The following is a 20,260-nucleotide window of genomic DNA, read 5'->3' as shown; positions in this document are numbered from 1 at the left end:
TGATGGCATGCAACCAAGTCTTGACATCTAGAAGGGATAGATAGAAGTCAGCCTTGCACCCTTGTATTGCAACTCGCCTGTCCTAAATCTGACCCCAAATTCTCAGCAGTACAGAAGGCATTTATGTACCAATCCTTCCCTGCTCTGATGAAATATCTCAATTACCTCATGTTGTTGTCAATTCTGAGATCTCCTTGAGTGGACTGAAAGGTGATTGTTGGACAAATCTCTGGAGCTTTGTTGAGAAGAAGATGAAAGAAATACCCCTCTATGATTTTGATAATTATAAAGGGAACAAGCACGGCCTCCTAAATGCCCTGAACTCTTTACGTGGATTCATGCGCAGGAGCAGACTGGAGAAAAACATGTTTGCAAAAAAGGCCACATGTGCCTTCAGACTCTGAGATGAATAACAGAAGGGGCAGCTGAATATGTCCAACTTTAGTGAAAGCAGTGCGTTCCACACCCTCCAACATTCCTCTGATGTAAATTGGGAGCACATCTTTTGGTGCCGTGCTCTCATGGGAGCCTGCTGACTTGCTCGAGAGTGTGGCACCACTGCAAGTTGAGCAGGGTCATGCCTGGGATATGGAAAGCTGAAACTTGAGAAGAGCCGTGCAGGTCAAAAAGAGGTCGGCAAGACAGCGAGATCTTCCTGGCTTGACTCCTTCAGTTTGAGAAGTTGCAGGAAACTAGCTCCAGCCCTGCTTTCCCCCTCTAGCTTCTCACTCTGGAGCCCTCCCCAACAAACGGAGACTGCGACATGGGGGTGAGCTCCTCCCCTGGGTCTGTCTGTCAACATGTAGGACTATTCTAGAGCAGGGTGTGAGAGGAGGAGAGTCAGGAGGACTGAGACTGTTCTGTTGCAGGACGGCAAGGTGTACCCTCTGATTCCTCACTGCCTGTGTCTGTGCTCACATTCACATTCACTGTGTCTGTGCTCACAATCACACTCAGCCTCCAGCCTTGTCCTGGAAGGGGATCCTTTTTCTGACACCCCCCTTGATTCCAGCACCTCCCAGCTCAACCCTCCCCCATTGTCCCACCACCAGGACCCAAGGTTTCAGTTCTCATCTTCCCTGTCTTCCTTGAGGAGAACCACCTTTGCTATGTCTCCGGAGATTTAATCTTCCTCTTGATAATGATGGACGGGTGTCTCTTCAGAACTTCTGAGGCCTGCCTATCAATCTCTCATTGACACTAGGAGATATTCTGACCGCCTTTTATCCATGCTGGCAGACGAGCTAGCAATGGACTCTTTCCAGTTTGCCATGCTCCACTGAGAGTCCAAATGAGCATCTCTTATGGTCCACTTGCAGTAGGGTGCCCAGGACAGTGTGACCTTGTCCTCACCCTTCACAATGCAGGCTCCCCCCCCCACCTGCTACCTATACATTAAAAGTGTGTGTGTTTATTTTAACCATTCTGCCCTGCCTCTTATGTGCCAGAGAGACAACTGGAGCTGATCTTGGGTGGATTCCCTTCCACTATCACAAGTTCTGCCATATCTAAGAAGTCAGGAGACAGAACTTCAGCTACAGAGAATCTGAGGCATCCCAGATGAAGGGGGGGGGGAGAATCCCTCCACTAATCATGGGAGTGGAAAAGCAGCAGTAGCAGCAGCAGCAACAAATAGGAGCTCATGCTGGAGATAGTCAAGCAATTTTTATTTCAAGGAGCTGACCGTGGCTTTGTGACTAGAGAGGCTGCAATTCCCATGTTGTTACCTCTGCTCAAAGAAGTTTTAGAATTGAAAGGAAAGCCTGCAAAATAGATGCAAAGCAAATAGGATAAGTGGATGTACCACGAGCAGTTATCTCAAGTCACTATCAAAGGGTCTGTGGAATAAATAATCTTCCTTTCTCCAGCCTCAAAGCTTGCCGAGATATTTCGAAACAGAAAAGAAGAAGAAAAAAACAGCACTCTTTTTCACTAGCTTGAGGCATCGTAAAGAGGAACAAATTTATTAGGGTACAATTTTCTCAGTTTTTTAAACATAGTGTTTGTGAAGGAAAATACAGATATTAAGTCTATCTACAATGAAGAACAAGCCATATCTCAAAATTTTAAGAGGAAGTCACTCAACTTTCCAAGTTAAAATAGCACAATTAAAAACAAAATGTAAACATTCTTTAATGTTTGAAAAGTAACCATTAGAAAAGGAGCCACAAACATGCCTTTAAATCCAAGAAGCTACATTTGCCAGGAAGTATGTCTTTCTCATCATTGTTGTACTGGAAATTTAGTAATATGTAGTAATTTAGGAGTCAGCTTTTGTTGTCAGATGCTCTTTTGTGTTCAGATCAGGCCTCAGTACAATAATGTAGCACTTGGGAATGAAGATGCAGCCCAAAAGCCCAGCACTGGAGGCCAAGATGGAGAAGACCTGTACAGCTACCATGTACTTCCCCTTTGTGCTCAAGTAGGTGGGTACAAACGAGACCCAAACGCTGCAGAAGACAAGCATGCTGAAAGTGATCAGCTTGGCTTCATTGAAGGCCCCAGGCAGCTTCCTGGCTAGAAAAGCCACTGTGAAGCAGATGGAGGCTAGGAACCCCATGTATCCGAGAACACCATAAAACATGGCAATAGACCCTTCATTACATTGCAGGATGATCTCCCTAGGCTGGGAATGTATGTCAGACTCTGGGAAGGGTGGAGACATCCCCAGCCAGATGATGCAGATGACAACTTGGACACTGGAACAGGAAATGACAATGGAGTTGGCCAGACTCTTCCCCAGCCATCTCCTCATTGTGTTTCCTGGCTTTGTGGCCAGGAAGGCCAGCACCACAGTGATGGTTTTTGCCAACACAGAGGAGACGGCAACTGAAAAGATGATGCTGAAGGCCACTTGTCGGAGAAGGCAGGTCACTTTCCTTGGCCTTCCAATGAAGAGGAAGGAGGACAAAAAAGAAAGCAAGAGGGAGATGAGGAGGATATAGGAGAGGCTCCGGTTGTTGGCTTTGACTATGGGAGTTTCTTGGAATATAAGGAATATTCCTAGCACAACACACGTGGTTAAGGATAAGAATAGGGCAAAGGAAACTAGGAAGATCCCCAAAGGTTCTGTATAAGCCAGGAAGGTGATGATCTTGTAGAAACATTGATCTCTGTCCTTGTTTGGATGCTGATCTTCGGGACACCTGGCGCAATGTTCTGCATCTGGAAAGATCACGAGGAATAACATCTTTACTGCTTTTCATTGACAAAAAGTGATACCAAAGTGGTCTTCACTAAAAGAAAACATAAAAATAATTGCATATAACCAGGGAGATCATTCACTGGTATAAATATTAATATTATGGGACAGGGAAACCTGGGGCAACTGGTATGTCTTTGATTGGTGGTATAAACAGTAGGGAGAGGATTCCACATATTAAGGGGACCACAATGCAGGAGGCCCTCACTAATATTTCTGATAGGAATAAAAAATGATAAACCCTTTGCTGAAAAGATGTCAATGTTAGGAAAAGGGTCCTGAGGCCAAACGTTTCTACTATGACACTCAAAAGGAACCTTGTTGGACTCAACTATATGAAACATTTGTGCCTGATAATCATCTCATAGTTCATGTTGCCTCTTGTGCCAAGTTTGACAAACCGTCAAAGTACTGTCAAATTCCCACATCTCAGGATTTTCTCCCACTCTGTGTAGGCTTCCAATTGTCATTGAATGTGTCAACTTAGCATAGGGGTAGGCAACTTAAGGTCCGTGGGCCGGATGTGGCCCAATCGCCTTCTCAATCTGGCCCACAGATGGTCTGGGAATCAGCATGTTTTTACATGAGTAGAATGTGTCCTTTTATTTAAAATGCATCTCTGGGTTATTTGTGGGGCCTGCCTCGTTTTTTCACATGAGTAGAATGTGTGCATTTATTCAAAATGCATCTCTGGGTTATTTGTGGGGCATAGGAATTCGTTCATTTTTTTTTCTTTCAAAATATAGTCCGGCCCACGACATGGTGTGAGGGATGGTGGACCGGCCCACGGATGAAAAAGGTTGCTGACCCCTGACTTAGCATGCATGAATATCCATGAGGAAAATGCCCAGTTGCATTGTAGCAGGACATCAGTTCTAGAACTCCCCTTAAATGAACCCCGGATACTAGAAAGGTCCTTTGTCCTCTTCCACAAGGGCAGGTCTTTCTGCTGGTGTCACCCACCTTCCTGAGTGGCAATGGTTCCTTCCGCACAGGGAACGCAGTCATAGCAGCAGAGCGGCATTCCTTCCTGAGATACCTTGAAGAATCCAGGCTGGCAACTTTCCACACACCTGGAAGCAGGCAGGGGCTAAGCACGAAGGGGCATCAAGGACAATGTGTTAAGGATGATGACAATGTATTAATTAATTATCTTTAACCAAATTTATATACTGCTTTATTGCAGCAAAACTTTCATGAGAATATTTCCGTTTGATCAAAATCCTAGTTCTTTCCGCTTCCTGTCCTCTTTTGTTCTGTTGTGTTTAGGTTTTGTTTGTTAAATCCTCAAAGATAGACCTCCCCTCTTGTACTTGATAGAGTGTCGTGATGACTGTGCAAACCAGAGGAAGCTAAAAAGTTCTTATTTGAGGGTCATAGTCACCCAAGTGGAACCTTCTGTTGGTTTGGCCCAAGTATCAAACAGGGGATGATTGAGAACTACATTTTTCCATCACACTTGTACCTTTCAACTCAAACAGAATCTGTTCCGGTAGTCTGTTCGCGTTCCGAAGCTTTCAGGTTCTGAGGTGCGGCTTCCGATTGGCTGCAGGAGCTTCCTACAGCCAATTGAAAGCCGTGGAAGCTGCTCCGGGCGTTCGGCTTCCGAAAATCTTTTGAGAACCGGAAGAATTATTTCCAGTTTTCGATTGTTCAGGAGCCAAAACATTCGGCTTATGAGACTTTTGGTAGCTGAGGTATAACTGTATTCTAAATCATTTTTATATTTCATTTTAAGTTTCAGTTTTGAAAAACATATTTCCACAAACATAAATGATCAGGAGGGGGCATCAAAAAACCTTTCAGCACCACAAAATTACAGCAGCAGACATACAGGAGCATAGTAAACCATTTTCAGAAAATAATGCTCGTTTTTTTAAATAAGGGGTGCTACCGTAGGTTGTACGTAGAATTTGGGGGAGTGGGGTCCAAATATTAGCCACCCCTGGTAGAATTAACTGGTGAAGCGATTTCTCTCCCTGCAACCTGTGTTTGAACTGGAGCTGGGACAGTATTTTCTAACAATATTTTTTCAATCACTAAAAGGGTTGGAAGAGGAACTAACTGCAAATGTTGAGAGATGATCAAATTTCCTTGAAGGGTTCAAGTTAGGAGGCCATCTCTTTTTGCAAAAAAATCTATTGTACACTTTCCCCATAGAACATGGATTCATAGGAGCATTTCTGGAAATACTGCCAGCAATGAGGCTGTTAAAAGCCACTCTCTCCTACAGATATAAGGTTTTTTGTGGTTTAAATGTGACAGGGGAAGGGGAAAACCATTGACCACCTCATCTAGTTACTAAAACAAGCAACCACCTTGAAATCACACACCCATAGCAGCTGAATCCTGCAAATACAGTTTCCCAGGGAACCACTGTTAGATCTTCAAGAAATGCAGGAGGCATTTGAATGCAGCACGGCACAAAACATGGTGGCATAATTTAAGCTTATCGGATGGGAAATCTAATGAAATGAAATTATTTCACGCACCTTGTTGAGCCATTTGGGGCACACAGTGGCATTCTGGTCGATGGTGCACTTTAGGTCCAGGGATCTCTGTCTATTGATGCTCCCAATCCTCTCCCTATGGCTGGACTTATTGGGAAACACCACCCAGCTCACAATGTCCAAGTCAGCTGCCAGTTCCCCATTCTCATCCAAATACACGCCGTCCATTGAAGAATTGTAAAATTGGGCGTCTCCCAGGAAAGAGTGGAGCTAGAATGGCAGAGAAAAGGGCCGCATATAGAACAGGGAAAACAACACTGACTATTCATCTCTGCGCATTTCATTTGGGATTGGCTACGGAGTGTCAGGGACTGGTTGGGCAGTCTGAGGAATTGTGGGAAACACCAGCCAGGGGACCTTCAAGGGAACCCCCAGTTGAGGAAGGCTCAGAGCCAGGGCATTGGTGGTCGGACACTGAGTAGGAACTGTTACCAAAGAGACTATCATCTGAGAGGGTAAATGGATCAAATTCAGGGCACTTCACAAAAGGGTTTGCAAAATCTCCCCTCTGCTCTACAATTCCCAAGTTCTCAGACAGTCTCCAAGACAACCATTCTGGAAATGTACAATTGATTGTCGTGTTTGGCTAAAATGTCCAAGATGGGAAAGGAAATACCTGCCATGGCTGTAGCCTTTGAACTTCCAGACTGTCCTTCAACCTCCACTTTGATCTAGAGGAATACGCAGCATGTAAGGAACGCGCCACAGCATGGACAGTGTTGTAAATCCTGTAGCTGTTTAGAGATAAGAGTCTTTCCAGGTGATCTTGGGGCAACATCTCCAGTTCCTCTCTTTCTCGGCATCTTGTCCAGCTTTTCACTGACAATGTATGCTCTAAGTAGGAACAATTAAAAGTTTCCTCCCAAAAGTGCTGAATTGCAAAGTAAAAGGCATCAAGATCATCATAATTTGTCCACTTATTTGCCCCAATAGAGAAAGAAAGAACACTGTGGAAGTGCTGGAAATCAAAACCCTGGTTGATGAAGCCGATGAAGTCTACACTGAAATCCCACATAGATGTTGTGATGAAGACTTTCCCTGCAGTGGGTGGGACCTGCCGGTCGAATATTAGTTTTCCAAGTTTTATTCCCGCCAAGAAATAAGTAGTTTCTACATAATAAAGGAATACATGGGCTTGTCTCCACTTTTCTAATGGAGGAATATTGATCGTCACTTTGTCTGTATTAAGTTGTGGAATGCTTAGTGAGACGCCAACACAAATTCCACTTTCTACGAGTCTGGGTGTCAATGTCTTCATGAACTTCTCTCCATTGTCGGTGTCTGGAGCAATGAGACCAATGAACGTCCATCTGAAGTGAAGGAGCAGCTTGACAATTGCTGGGTACAGGGCCTCTTCTTTGGGGACCGTCGGATAGAAAAAGGGGAACTGCCTCTTGTCATTCAGAACAAGGGAGCCAAAAGCATGGCTGACCTGGCAAGAAAAGAAGGACCGTTGGCTTGCATTGTTTGGGATGAAAGCCAAAATAGTTCTTACCCCAAATAACATACAGTATATATGTTTTGTAAAGACATGTCAGGGGACCACCAGGGGTCAGCAGGGAGCCCAGCGGGAACTGCCAGGGCTCCAGGATGTTACTGGTTCAGGGCATCGCTGTGAAGGTGGTGTTGAGGCTCTCGCAGTGGAGGAGGGCTCAGGGGATGCTGATGGCTCACAGGAGCAAGGGAAAAGGTTTGAAGTGTTGGACCTGAGCGCTGTGGAGGGAGAAGTGTCAGAGCCCAGAGAACCTGCTCAACTGTTCAGCAGTTCGGGGGGGGGGGAGCCAACATCCCCGCTCCTTCACCCTAGGAATGCAGGGGGGACAAACGTCGGGAACAAAAGCGGAAGCTGAGGGCTCCCAGGTTCCTTTGTTGGCGCCAATCTAGAGGCACACCACTTCCGGATTCTGACTCAGACTAGACAGTCATGGACTTTTAGCTCTGTCATGTACGTATGTATATAATAAAACTCTGTAAAAACCAACTACGGAGTTTGAAGCTTCTTACTCGTGAGAAGCCAAGCAGCAGCCCTTACAAGACACATGGTTTCTTTGCCCAGATTTTCTTTGGCACATAAGACTGGACCCCATTTTTTTCTTAATGAATTCCCTCAGTTCCTGTTTCCAACTTATAAAATACGCTCTTATACTTCTAATTTACTGGTATTATACTGTACATTTGTTTCAACAATTTTGTTACTGTTTTATGTTGTGCAATGCTAAAAAAAAATTTATTGAATGGGTTATAAATGTTTTCAATTCATAAACAAAATATTACATTTTCATTCAGGGGGAACTTTTCTGCTTTTTCCAATTTTTAGTGGCATGGTGACTAGTATGAGGGGAGTTCCTTTTTCCCGCATTTCATATACACAGGCACGTACACACACACACACACACACACACACACACACACAGACAGAGAGAGAGAGAGAGAGAGAGAGAGATCAGCATTTGACACATAGTGAAGGCAGGAAGGACAGGTACGGTAGTAACAAAAAGAGGACAGCAATTCATCCAACCATTCCTTATCTCCTTTCTTCAATCCCTTGATGTCTTATGTCTTCCTCATTCTGAGTTGACACTACCCAAAATTTTCATGCCTGAGAACCTCAGCGAGATAATCCCTCCATCTCCATTCCTACCTGTGGCATTTTATAGATACCCAACATGCTTGAAATCTGGATGGAGTTCTCAGAGTCAGAGTCAGTCCCTTCCAGAACAGCAATCAAGTTATTCTGTCCTCCGCAGTTGTAGTTTGGAACATTCACCTGTCTAGAAGAGAGCAGGTCTACCAAAGCTTCATATGTCACCCTTCCACGAAAAAAGTTCTCATAGATATTGTAGCCCAGAGTGATGTTGGGCAAGAGCCGGGGATTCTGGTTGATATGCTGAATGGCAAAGAAGAAGGACAGGGGCAGCCAGTACTTTGTCATTGTTTTCCTGGAAAAATATACATATCACACCACATCCTCCAGCATTCAGTGAAGATATCACTTCCAACTCTTGATTTTTTGACAAGCTTCTAAGGATAATATAAAGTCCTGGATTCAATTTCTAGAATTTAATCATGCTATCATATGGATACCAGATTTTTTTTCAATGAATCTGAGGAAATTTAGCTCTGGGCTGCTGAGGCTGCCACTGTCATATTTCCCAGGGACAGATTTGCAAATCTGGGGACTCTCCCTGGGAACCGGGGACGTCGGGTAACCCTATGCTATCACTGATCCAAATTCAGAAGTTTGACAGCCAATCCCCACTTAATGATGCATGAGTGCTGGGAAAGCCTTGTTCAATCAATTCCCATTATCCCAAGGAAGACAAAACTAAAGCAGAGGGAATTTTTCATGACGGAATAGACATGCACAGACTTTCAAAGAATAGGAGATAAAAGGTTTTTAGAGGCACATTAAATGACATGGAAAATCTATTGCCCACCCTTCACTCCCCCCCCCCCCGGTCCCTTCTAAGCCTGTTATTTCTATACTTAATTTTATTGATTTGTTTTAAGAAAGAAATGCAAACATTGAAAACAACGTGAAATGAAGAAGTAAAATTTTAAATGCTAAAGCATCACAGCCTGGAAGGACCAAATACAGAGATATACCACAGCTGCAAAAGCATGATAAGTAAAAATCAATATTGCATGGAGCAGAAGTAACCCCATTGCCATAAATGGACTTACATGATGAAGCTGGTAGAGGGAGACTCATTGAAGTGCTGTCGATGAAATATCGCACCTGTGGCAGAGATGACTCCACTAATGAGGTGGTCTCCTGGCCTGTAATAATTGAATGGCTCAATCCAGTCTCTCTCCAAAGTCAAGGGGCATTTTGCCTTCACTCCACAGTCTGCATGAGGCAGCAAGAGCAGGAGGAGCAGAACCATTCTGTGCCTGCTTGGAAGAGCTTCCTTTCCTGTGACTGCTCCTCTGAACTAGACAATAATTAGATGTTGATGGAATGCAACCAAGTCTTGACATCTCGAAGGGATAGAAGTCAGCCTTGCACCTTAGTATTGCAACTCACCTGTCCTAAATCTGACCCCAAATTCTCAGCAGTACAGAAGGCATTTATGTACCAATCCTTCCCTGCTCTGATGAAATATCTTAATTACCTCATGTTGTTGTCAATTCTGAGATCTCCTTGAGTGGACTCAAAGGTGATCTTTGGACAAATCTCTGGAGCTTTGTTGAGAAGAAGATGAAAGAAAAACCCCTCTATGATTTTGATAATTATAAAGGGAACAAGCATGGCCACTGAAATGCCCTGAACTCTTTACGTGGCTTCATGTGCTGGAGCAGGCTGGAGAAAAACATGTTTGCAAACCATTTTTCTTCCATATTCAGCTTTTTATTAGTTTTTACCTCTAAAGGTGATATCCACCTGGGTGTTTTCCTTTCTAAAAGGTCTTTGTATCTGATCCAAACATTGAATAACGATTTTCTTATAATATGACATTTAAAACCATTATGGAACTTGACCTTGTTATACCAAAGATAGGCGTGCCAACCAAATGCATTGTCAAACCCTTCTAAATCTAAAATATCATTGTTATCTAATGTAAACCATTCCTTCAACCAGCAAAAAGCCGCAGCATCTGAATATAACTTTAAGTCCGGTAGGAGAAGCCTCCTCTTTCTTTAACATCTGTCAATAACTTATATTTAATTCTTGGTTTCTTCCCCTGCCAGATAAATCTTGATAGTGCTTTTTGCCAGTCACGAAAACATGACTGTTTCTCTACAATAGGTAATGCTTGAAACAAAAATAACATTTTTGGCAACACATTCATCTTTACCACTGAAATACGTCCTAACAAGGAAAGTTTCAATCTTGACCATATTTCTAAATCTCTCTTTACTTCATTCCACAATTTCTCATAATTGTTTTTAAACAATTGTATATTTCTAGCTGTCATATTTACCCCCAGGTACTTCACCCTTTTCACAAATGTCAGACCAGTCGCTTTTTGTATACTCTCACTTTCCTCAAAAGTTAGATTTTTGCTTAATACCTTGGTTTTCATTTTATTTTATTTAAACCCTGCCAGCTGTCCGAACTCCTGTATTATTTCTAAAGCCTTAGGTACACTTTTTCAGGCTCTTGCATTGTTAAAACCAAATCATCAGCGAAGGCTTTCAATTTATACTGCTTCTTTCCAACTTTAATCCCTATCACCTCCTCTTCCATTCTAATCCTTTCCAAAAGTACTTCTAGGACTGTGGGAGAGTGGGCATCCTTGTCTTGTTCCCTTTTCTATCCTAATCTCTTCTGAAATCACACCATTCACCACAATCATGGCTTTTTGTTCAGTATATATGGCTGACAAACCCTTAATAAACTCCCCCCCTGACACCCATCTTTTCAAAATAGGTTATCATGAATCTCCAAGAAATGCTGTCAAACGCTTTTTCGGCATCAATGAAGACCAATACTGCTCTTTTGTTTCTCCTTGCTTCCAACATTTCTAATATATCAACGATATTTCGAATATTATCTTTCAGATGTCTATTGGGTAAAAACCCTGCCTGATCTTTGTGAATATAATCCTTCAATAATCTTTTCAACCTTGATGCCATAATACTTGCAAAAATTTTGTAATCCACATTCAGGAGTGATATCGGGCGGTAATTTCTCATTTGTGTAGCGTCTGTGTCCGGTTTTTGTATCAATGTTATAAAAGCCTCTTTCCATGTATCTGGTGCCTTCTCTCCTCTAAGTATACTGTTGCATATATCCGTCAATGGTTCAACTATCCAGTCTTTCAAAGTCTTATAATATTTTGCCGATAACCCATCCGGGCCTGGTGATTTACCTATTGATAATTGCTTTATTGCCTCCTCCACTTCTTGTTTATTTATTTTGTAATTCAACAAAGTCCTTTTCTCTTTTGGTAATTCCTGTAATCCGTATTTTCCCAGGAATTGATCTATTTTTTCCTGTTGTTCTTTGTCTTGTTTAGATAAATTTTTTATAATACTGTTGAAAGGCTTTTCTTATCTCCACTGGGTTCTCTATTGTTTTATCCTCTATCTTTATACTAGTGATGGTGCTTTGTTTCTGTCTTTTTTCAATTGCCACACCAATAATTTTCCACATTTCTTCGTAGATTCAAAACTTTTTTGCTTCATCATTTTTATTTTCCATTCAATCTCCAAATTTGTTATTTGCATTAACTGTACCTGTAGCAACTTTATTTCTTTCTGTATTTGTTTGTCTTTAGGTTTTTCTCTCAACTTTTTTTCCTTTTCTTTTAATTGTTGCATAATATGCTCTCTCTTTTCATTTCGTTGTCTCTTCTGCATTGCACTTTGTTGAATCAGGAATCCCCTCATCACTGCTTTACTTGCGTCCCATGCCATTCTTAATTCCGTTCCTGTTGTCAAATTGATCTCAAAATAGTCTTTTATTATCTTTTGGGCCTTTGCCACTATCTCTTCATTCCTCATCAAAGCATCATCCATTCTCCATCTAAAAGAACCCTGTATATTTAATCTCAATTCCACCAGCAAAGTCTTATGGTCCGAAAAAGTCCTGGGGCGGATCTCCATTCTGGTCACCTTAGTTGCCAAATTCTTTGTTATCCATATATAATCGATTCTGGACCAGGTTTGTTTTGATTCAGAGAAAAGGGTACTATCTTTTTCCAGTGGATTTCTCAATCTCCAAATGTCCACCAGGTCCAGGTTATCTGTCATGTCGAAGAAGGTTTTAGGTAATCTGCCTTCATTGGTAATTTTTTGTCTTTGAGCTCTGTCCATCAATGTTGATGCAACTGCATTAAAGTCTCCCATCAGTACCACGGTGTAGTCCATATATTCCAACAATTCTTCATGTAGTTTCTTGAAAAAGTCCGATTTAGCATCATTCGGTGCATAAATCCCAACCAATAGGTATTTCTTTCCCTGTAGCTTGACCTCAACTGCCAAATATCTTCCAATATCATCTTTAAATGCAAATTTAGATTCAAATTTTTCTTTCACATAAATCACCACTCCTCTTTTCTTGACTTTATCTGATGAAATATATTCCACTCCCAATCTTTTATTTTGTAAGATTTTCCTATGTGCTCTAGTCACATGGGTCTCTTGCAAACATATCACATCCAATTTTTGTTTTATCAATTCATGGTGTATTCGGTTGCGTTTCGGCCTTGTGTTTATCCCATTAATGCTCCAACTTAAAATCCTTAGGGACATGTTGTCTATGATGTTCCTTCAGCTCCTAGGGTGAGATCCACAAATGCCGCTGTTGCACCTTCTAACTCTTGTCCACCAGTTGCTCTCGAAGTCTCCGCTCTGCTGCTTGTTCCAGGTGGAGATCCAAAGTCCTTGTCGTTCTTTTGCATAAATTTCCTCTTCTCCTCTGGTGTTGTGATCTTATACTTCTTGCCTTTGTATTCAAAGAAGAGGCCTTGTGGAAATTCCCAGCGAAAGGGTATTCCCAATCTTGTCAGTGAGCTTGCCAAGTCGAGGTATTTGGATCTGTAACTAAGAAACAGCTTAGGAATGTCTTTATAAAGCACTATCTGTTGTTGTTTTATCACCAGTTTCTTCTTGAAATGCAGACTCAAGATGAAATCTCTCTGTGCACGGTTTTGAAATTTGACCATACAGTCCTTGGCTCTAATAGTGGTGGCAGTGTCAGTTTCTTTGGCTCTTGTAGTGCTGGATCTAATGTTGTCTGTATTGTAGCTGCCTGCTTTGTTGATGAAACCAGTACAACTCCTGGCGTCCTCTTTTGTTCTTTGGGAGATTGCGTGCTTTGTAAACTTGGTATTGAGCCTTTTCTCCCTTGAGTACCAGCCATAACAACAGCTGGGTTTCCAAGGTCACTCTTTGTCTGACTAGGCTCTGCAACTTTGTATTTTTCCCAAAGCCACCTTGAGTAAAAATTTTACAGCAGACGTTATATTCTTGTTACAAAGTCCCTCCAAATGATCTACACCTTTTTGGTAATATTTCCATTCACTTTGGCAATTTTAAAACAGTTCAGACTGCAAGCAAGGGCTTCAAAGGCTTTTAAAAGGAAACAGAGTTCAATAGTTCAGTGCTACAAAGTAGCAGCCTCTGACATCACAATGTCTGTCTGTCGGCTGGGGTCTCCGCTTTCAGGGAAAGCAAGCGGCAGAAACCAAGTCTCTTTAAAGTCTTTAGGGCTCAATCCTTTACTTAAATTGCCTCCTGCCTTCGCCCTTAATTGGCAGGAGCTTTCTTCTCTAAAGGAAAGTGGGGTTTTTTGCCAATTCGCTCACAGCTGTAGAGGCTGTAATCGTCTTCAGCGCTCTCCCACCGGCGCTTCAGGGAGGACGGACTTCCAAATTTTAACGTCCTGCCCTGGTTCCTAATTTAAAATACTCAGTCCAATTAAACACTCACAGTTCCGATGTTCCAATGTTGAGTCTTCTTCTTAAGTAATTTGGAAGTGCTGGCCGCCTCCGCCATGAAGTCTTGCAGCTTTGCGCTTCAAAGCTAGCAATCTCCGCTTGACGCGCCACAGCTCCAATCCCCTCCACTCTCAGCGGCTTCAAAATTCAGCCTAACCGGGGGAGGGGAGAGCACGAAAAATGACGTCCGCCAAGCCGTCTGTCTCCCAAACACACAATTGGGAGTTTTAAGGGGCTCTGTCTCGCTGGGAAAGTAGCCCCCCTCTTTGAAGCGCCGGGACTCTCTCCGTGGAAAGAATCCTCGACTTCAATGGCGCCACGACCAACCGGAATAAAAAGCTCAATATGGAAGAAAAATGGTTAAAATATGAGGATTTATTAATAGAAGTGGATGAACAGATAAAGTTAAAACCATATGACCAGATAAAGGATCAATTGTGTGATTGGTTTTAGTACCACCAGATTAATGAATTGTATAGAATGGATAAGAAAATTGTTTTTCAGCTTGAAAAATATAAACTGGAAACAGAACTGATAGAACCTAAGGTTAAAAATTTGTCAAGAATGTATAAATTGTTGCTGGAATAGCATACAAAGGATGAACAAACAAAATTGGTCATGATTGATTGGGCAAAGGACATAGGTCATAATATTATGATAGAAGACTGGGAAAGGTTATGGAAATGTAATATGAATTTCACTGCTTGCAATGTTTTGAAAGAGAACTTATATAAGATGATGTATAGATGGTATCTTACGCCAGTGAAACTGGCAAAGATTTATCATAAAAAGGATAATAAGTGTTGGAAATGTAAAGAATCAGAAGGGACCTTTTTCCATATGTGGTGGATGTGCCCCCGAGTGAAAAACTTCTGGGATAAGATTTATAATGAGGTGAAGAAGGTGTTGAAAAACACATTTGTTAAAAAACCAGAGGCTTTTTTACTCGGTATCATAGGGAAAGAGATACCAAAGAAAGACATTACTTTTTTTCTGTATGCCACAACAGCTGCTAGAATTGTATTAGCAAGGACTTGGAAAACAGAAGATTTACCGACGATTGATGAATGGCAGATGAAGTTGATGGAGTGTATGGAACTGTCTGAACTGACTGGGAGAATCCGCGAAAGGGGAAAGAAGACGGCGGAAGAAGATTGAAAGAAATTTAAGATTTATTTGGAAAAGAACTATAACTTAAAAAATGGACAATAAAGGTAGTGTAAGTATAATGAAGCTATAGAAGCATTAGTTTAAAGAAGTAAGGAGTAAGATATGTGATTTTTAGAGCATAAGACTTAATGTATAAATGCAAAGATTTATAATAAGAATTGGGTTGATAAAAGCTATAAGAAGTTTGGTACTAGAAAAAGTGAAGAGTGTTGAAAACGTGAGCGCTGAAATAGTCATTATTAGAAACGTGAAGGAGGAAGTCACTGATATAAGAATTATATTAGAAAATGATGTAAGAAATTTTTGTTTTTTCTATTTTTTTTCTATTTTTGTGTTCTTTGTTGTATTTCTCTTTTTTCTGGTGTATTTTTCTATTTCTATTTTGTATTCTTTCTTTGAAAAACTAATAAAAATAATTGTTTAAAAAAAATGTTTGCAGAAAAGGCCACATGTGCCTTCAGACTCTGAGATGAATAACAGAATGGGCAGCTGAATATGTCCAACTTTAGTGAAGGCAGCCCGTTCCACACCCTTCAACGTTCCTCTGATGTAAATCGGAATGCACATCTTTTGGTGCCATGTGCAACAAACCTCTCCTCTCTATTACTAACAGTTTGCTGAAGGAATTCAGTTGAGAATCAAACAAACCTCTATTCCTTCTTCATCCCAAATAAACTCCCTGTTTATATATGGGTTTGCTAGTACATAGAGTTCAATTCCAGCTTCACTGTTAATGTGGCCATATATCTTTAGAAACTCTGGGTTGATTTGAAGGAATAATCTTGTGTCCACAGTAAGGGTTTCCCTCTCAACTCAGGTCCCCCTCAGCCGCTGTTTGTCTTCACACTTTGGCTACTTTGTGTGGCACTCTTTTCCTTCCCTTGCCTCCTCTGTGCGTGACCTTGAGATACAAACTATCCACCTGTCCCTCAGGTATAGTATTGTCTCCACTCTTCAGTCGCCACCTTTTTGAGTTGAGATCTATATCGCTGGATCAATGAAGACCATCCTTTTATTGTTTTTGACACAACATAGATGTAATTTTTATTTACTGGAGAACTTATAACTCTTCATCTTTTCATTTGCTTAAACTCTTAGTTCATAATATTACATGAAACTGTAAAACTAGTACATTCGAATTAACCTAGCATCACACTCAACCTGCCACTCTCCTGCTCTTTTTCCCTCTCTTCTCAACTGTCATAACTGCTCTTTCTCCTCATAGAATGTCCATAACTCCGCCCCCACAAGCATGTGCTGTCACTCAAGGTAGGAGATGTATTAACCCTTTTACATCCAGGTTGTAACCAAATATATCATCTTAGGGTTATTTCGTTACACCGTGCTCTCATGGGAGCCTGCTGACTTGCTCGAGTGTATGGCACCACTGCAAGCTGAGCAGGGTCATGCCTGGGATATGGAAAGCTGAGGCTTGAGAAGGACCGTGCTTACAGGGACGGGTCAAAAAGAGGTCGGCAAGACAGCGAGGTCTTCGTGGCTTGACTCCTTCAGCTTGAGAAGTTGGAAGAAACTGAGCTCCAGCCCTGCTTTCCCCCCCTAGCTTCTCACTCTGGAGCCCTCCCCAACAAACGGAGACTGCGACATGGGGGTGAGCTCCTCCCCTGGGTCTGTCTGTCAACATGTAGGACTATTCTAGAGCAGGGCGTGAGAGGAGAGCCAGGAGGACTGAGACTGTTCTGTTGCAGGACGGCAGGTGTACCCTCTGATTCCTCACTGTCTGTGTCTGTGCTCACATTGAGACACTCAGCCTCCAGCCTCGTCCTGGAAGGGGATCCTTTTTCTGACACCCCCCTTGATTCCAGCACCTCCCAGCTCACCCCTTCCCCATTGTCCCACCACCAGGACCTAAGGTTTCAGTTCTCATCTTCCCTGTCTTCCTTGAGGAGAACCACCTCCGCTATGTCTCCGGAGATTTAATCTTCCTCTTGATAATGATGGACGAGTGTCTCTTCAGAACTTCTGAGGCCTGCCTATCAATCTCTCATTGACACTAGGAGATATTCTGACCGCCTTTTATCCATGTTGGCAGACGAGCTAGCAATGGACTCTTTCCAGTTTGCCATGCTCCACTGAGAGTCCAAATGAGCATCTCTTATGGTCCACTTGCAGGAGGGTGCCCAGGAAAGTGTGACCTTGCTCTCACCCTTCACAATGCAGGCCCCCCCACCTGCTACCTATTAATTAAAAGTGTGTGTGTGTTTATTTTAACCATTCTGCCCTGCCTCTTATGTGCCAGAGACACAACTGGAGCTGATATTGGGTCTATTCCCTTCCACCATGGCAAGTTCTGCCATGTTTAAAGAAGCCAGGAGACAGAGCTTCAGCTTCAGGGAATCTGAGACATCCCAGATGAAGGGGGGAGAATCCCTCCACTAATCATGGTAGTGGAAAAGCAGCAGCAGCAGCAGCAGCAGCAGCAGCAGCAGCAGCAGCAGCAGCAGCAGCAACAACTCCTGCCAGAGTCAAATGGGAGCTCATGCTGGATACGGTTTGCATCCCCCTCCCCAATGGGGCTGACCATGGCTTTGAGACTAGAGAGGCTGAACTTCCATGTTGCTACCTCTGCTCAAAGATGTTTTGGACGCAGTCCTAATCCATTTTCCTATTAAATTAGTATTTTTAAACACAGGAAATCCCAAAGAGTATGATTTTCAAAAAGAAGACACTCAGATGATAACATCTGTATCAGTGTATCTGACGAAGTGTGCATGCACACGAAAGCTCATACCAAAATATAAACTTAGTTGGTCTTTAAGGTGTTACTGAATGAATTTTTTTATTTTGCTTCGACTCAGACCAACATGGCTACCTACCTGTAACTAGATGATAACATGTTTTTCAAGTTTAAACAGCACAATAAAAAGGAAAAATTTAATCACATAACATATTTTAAATCCGTCAGAAAAGGAGGTATAAACATCGTGTTCTGCAAGTTGGACCCAGGTGTGGACTAGCTGCATTAAAAGTAGTATTCTTACGCTGAGGCATATGGACTCTCCATTTGCAAGATTCAGAATCTGATAAAACACTAGATGCAAACCTTCAAACCATTTGCATAGAACATGATCAAATACCATCCTTTGATTTGGTCATTAGATCCTCCTTTGTATTCAGATCTGACCAGACTACGATTATGTAGCACTTGGGAAAGAAGATGCGGCCCATAAACCCAGCACTGAAAGCCAAGATAGAGGAGATCTGCACAGCCACCATGTATTTCTCCTTGGTGCTTAGGTAGGTGGGTACAAAGGAGACCCAAACACTGCAGAAGACCAGCATGCTGAAGGTGATCAGCTTGGCTTCATTGAAGGCCCCAGGCAGCTTCCTGGCCAGAAAAGCCACCGTCAAGCAGATGGCAGCAAGGAAGCCCATATAGCCAAGGGAAGCATAAAACATGGCAACAAAACCTTAATTGCATTGCAGGATGATCTCTCCAGGCAGGGAATGCATGTCGGAATCTGGGAAGAGTGGAGACATTCCCAGCCAGATGACGCAGATGGCCACTTGGACACTGGAACAGGAAATGACAATGGAGTTGGCCAGACTCTTCCCCAGCCATCTCCTCGTTGTATTTCCTGGCTTTGTGGCCACGAAAGCCAGCACCACTGTGATGGTTTTTGACAACACAGAAGAGATCCCTACTGAGAAGATGATGCTGAAGGCCATTTGTTGGAGAAGACAGGTCACTTTCCTTGGCCTTCCAGTGAAGAGGAAGGAGGACAAAAAGGAAAGTAGGAGGGAGATGAGGAGGATATAGGAGAGGTTCCTGTTGTTGGCTTTGACTATGAGAGTTTCTTGGAATATAATGAATATCCCAAGCACAACACACGTGGTTAAGGATAAGAATAGGGAAAAGGAAGCTAGGAAGATCCCCAAAGGTTCTCCATAAGCCAGGAAGGTGATGATCTTGTAGAAATATTGATCTCTGTCCTTGTTTGGATGCTCATCTTCTGGACCTTATAGTGAATGACACACGTGGGGGTGGGTGGGAAGCTTCTGACAAGGCAGCAAAGATAGTGGCATGAGCCTGAGGAACAGCAGATCCCTTGAGTGCAAGGAAGCAGACACAAGCTCAGCAAGGCAGGGGGAGCGAAGTCATCATAGTAAGAGGGCCGTTTGCTCCTCTCTTATCGGAGCTATGAAAGATGCAATCTACAATTTAATCAGCAAAGTTCATGTCCGTATCCTCACCTTTCACTAGAGCAGGATTCCCACACTTGGGTCTCTGGTTCTTTCTGGACTACAACTCCCATCACCCCTAGCTAGCAGTCGTAAGGGATGAAGGGAACTGTAGTCCAAAAACAGCTAGAGACCCAAGTTTGGGAAAGCCTGCACTAGAGCATCTGGGGCAATTGTTTTCCTAACACAGGCATTTTTTACATTTCTGTGCAAATATATCTTTAAAACTGCATTAAAAAAGAATTCAATCTTTAGAATTGCCTGATGGATGAGGTTGGATTTCCTTTTGGGGTCACAGCAGCTCTCTGCCCAGGAATTCCCAGGAAGGGCTTGTGCATTGCCATGGGAAGAGCAAGCATTTTATTGAACGACAGACATATGGCGGGGACCAGAGGACAGTTTCTATCAAGGCAGCAATGAAAGGAGCATGAGCAACAGGCATCCACTGAAAAAGATGGATTAAGGTTGCTGCACTACCTACATTATCAGGTATTTGAGCAGCAGAGTTCAGGTCCAAAATATCACCTTTCACTAGACTATGCAACAAGGAAAGTGTCCCACTAACACGTATGATTTTTTAAATATTTGATTGCTCTTCTGTGCAAATCTGATGTATATAAAAATTGTAATTAAAACATAATTTGGTGATGAGGTTGCACCTTCTTCCTTTTCCAGATTACCAGATAAACAAATACCTGCACATAGCTGCATAGTGGTTTTCACATTTCCAGAATGTTGTGTGTGTGGGAATACTAGTGGAGGGGAGAGCTGGGGGAGAACACAGTATACCG

At 42.5% G+C, this 20,260-nt stretch overlaps 1 protein-coding gene across 4 annotated transcripts; it reads right to left on the bottom strand.

Annotated features, from left to right (window-relative positions):
- Positions 1-1,948: 1,948 nt before the first annotated feature.
- On the bottom strand, positions 1,949-20,255 carry LOC118081153 (vomeronasal type-2 receptor 26-like). 4 transcript variants are annotated; one of them, XM_088663736.1, is made up of 7 exons: positions 20,171-20,255; positions 9,397-19,774; positions 8,354-8,651; positions 6,329-7,144; positions 5,695-5,922; positions 4,166-4,292; positions 1,949-3,165 (listed from the first exon to the last, which is right to left on the bottom strand). In XM_088663736.1, the coding sequence occupies exons 2-7, from the start codon at positions 9,597-9,599 to the stop codon at positions 2,261-2,263; spliced, it is 2,577 nt and encodes an 858-aa protein (XP_088519862.1). In that variant the 5' UTR covers positions 9,600-19,774; positions 20,171-20,255; the 3' UTR covers positions 1,949-2,260. The 4 variants fall into 4 exon arrangements, with proteins under 4 accessions (XP_088519862.1, XP_088519863.1, XP_034963294.3 ...); XM_088663737.1 differs by lacking the exon at positions 20,171-20,255 and having other exon boundaries at positions 8,480-8,651; positions 9,397-15,106; XM_035107403.3 differs by lacking the exon at positions 20,171-20,255 and having other exon boundaries at positions 8,354-8,599; positions 9,397-15,106.
- Between the last annotated feature and the right edge of the window lie 5 nt (positions 20,256-20,260).

This window comes from Zootoca vivipara, chromosome 2, assembly GCF_965207765.1.
Source record: "Zootoca vivipara chromosome 2, rZooViv2.hap1.1, whole genome shotgun sequence".
NCBI lineage: Eukaryota > Metazoa > Chordata > Lepidosauria > Squamata > Lacertidae > Zootoca > Zootoca vivipara.
Note: the sequence above shows the minus strand (reverse complement) of the source record. Positions and strands in the feature narration are given on the sequence as shown.

What these genes read in the sequence shown, in the direction of transcription:
- LOC118081153 (XM_088663736.1), bottom strand. Translation starts at nt 9,599, where the DNA reads ATGGTTCTGCTCCTCCTGCTCTTGCTGCCTCATGCAGACTGTGGAGTG. An exon ending in CCCTCTACCAGCTTCATCAT is followed by an intron (nt 8,652 to 9,396) that starts GTAAGTCCATTT and finishes ATATTTTTCCAG; the next exon opens with GAAAACAATGACAAAGTACT. An exon ending in GCCCCAAATGGCTCAACAAG is followed by an intron (nt 4,293 to 5,694) that starts GTGCGTGAAATA and finishes CTTCGTGCTTAG; the next exon opens with CCCCTGCCTGCTTCCAGGTG.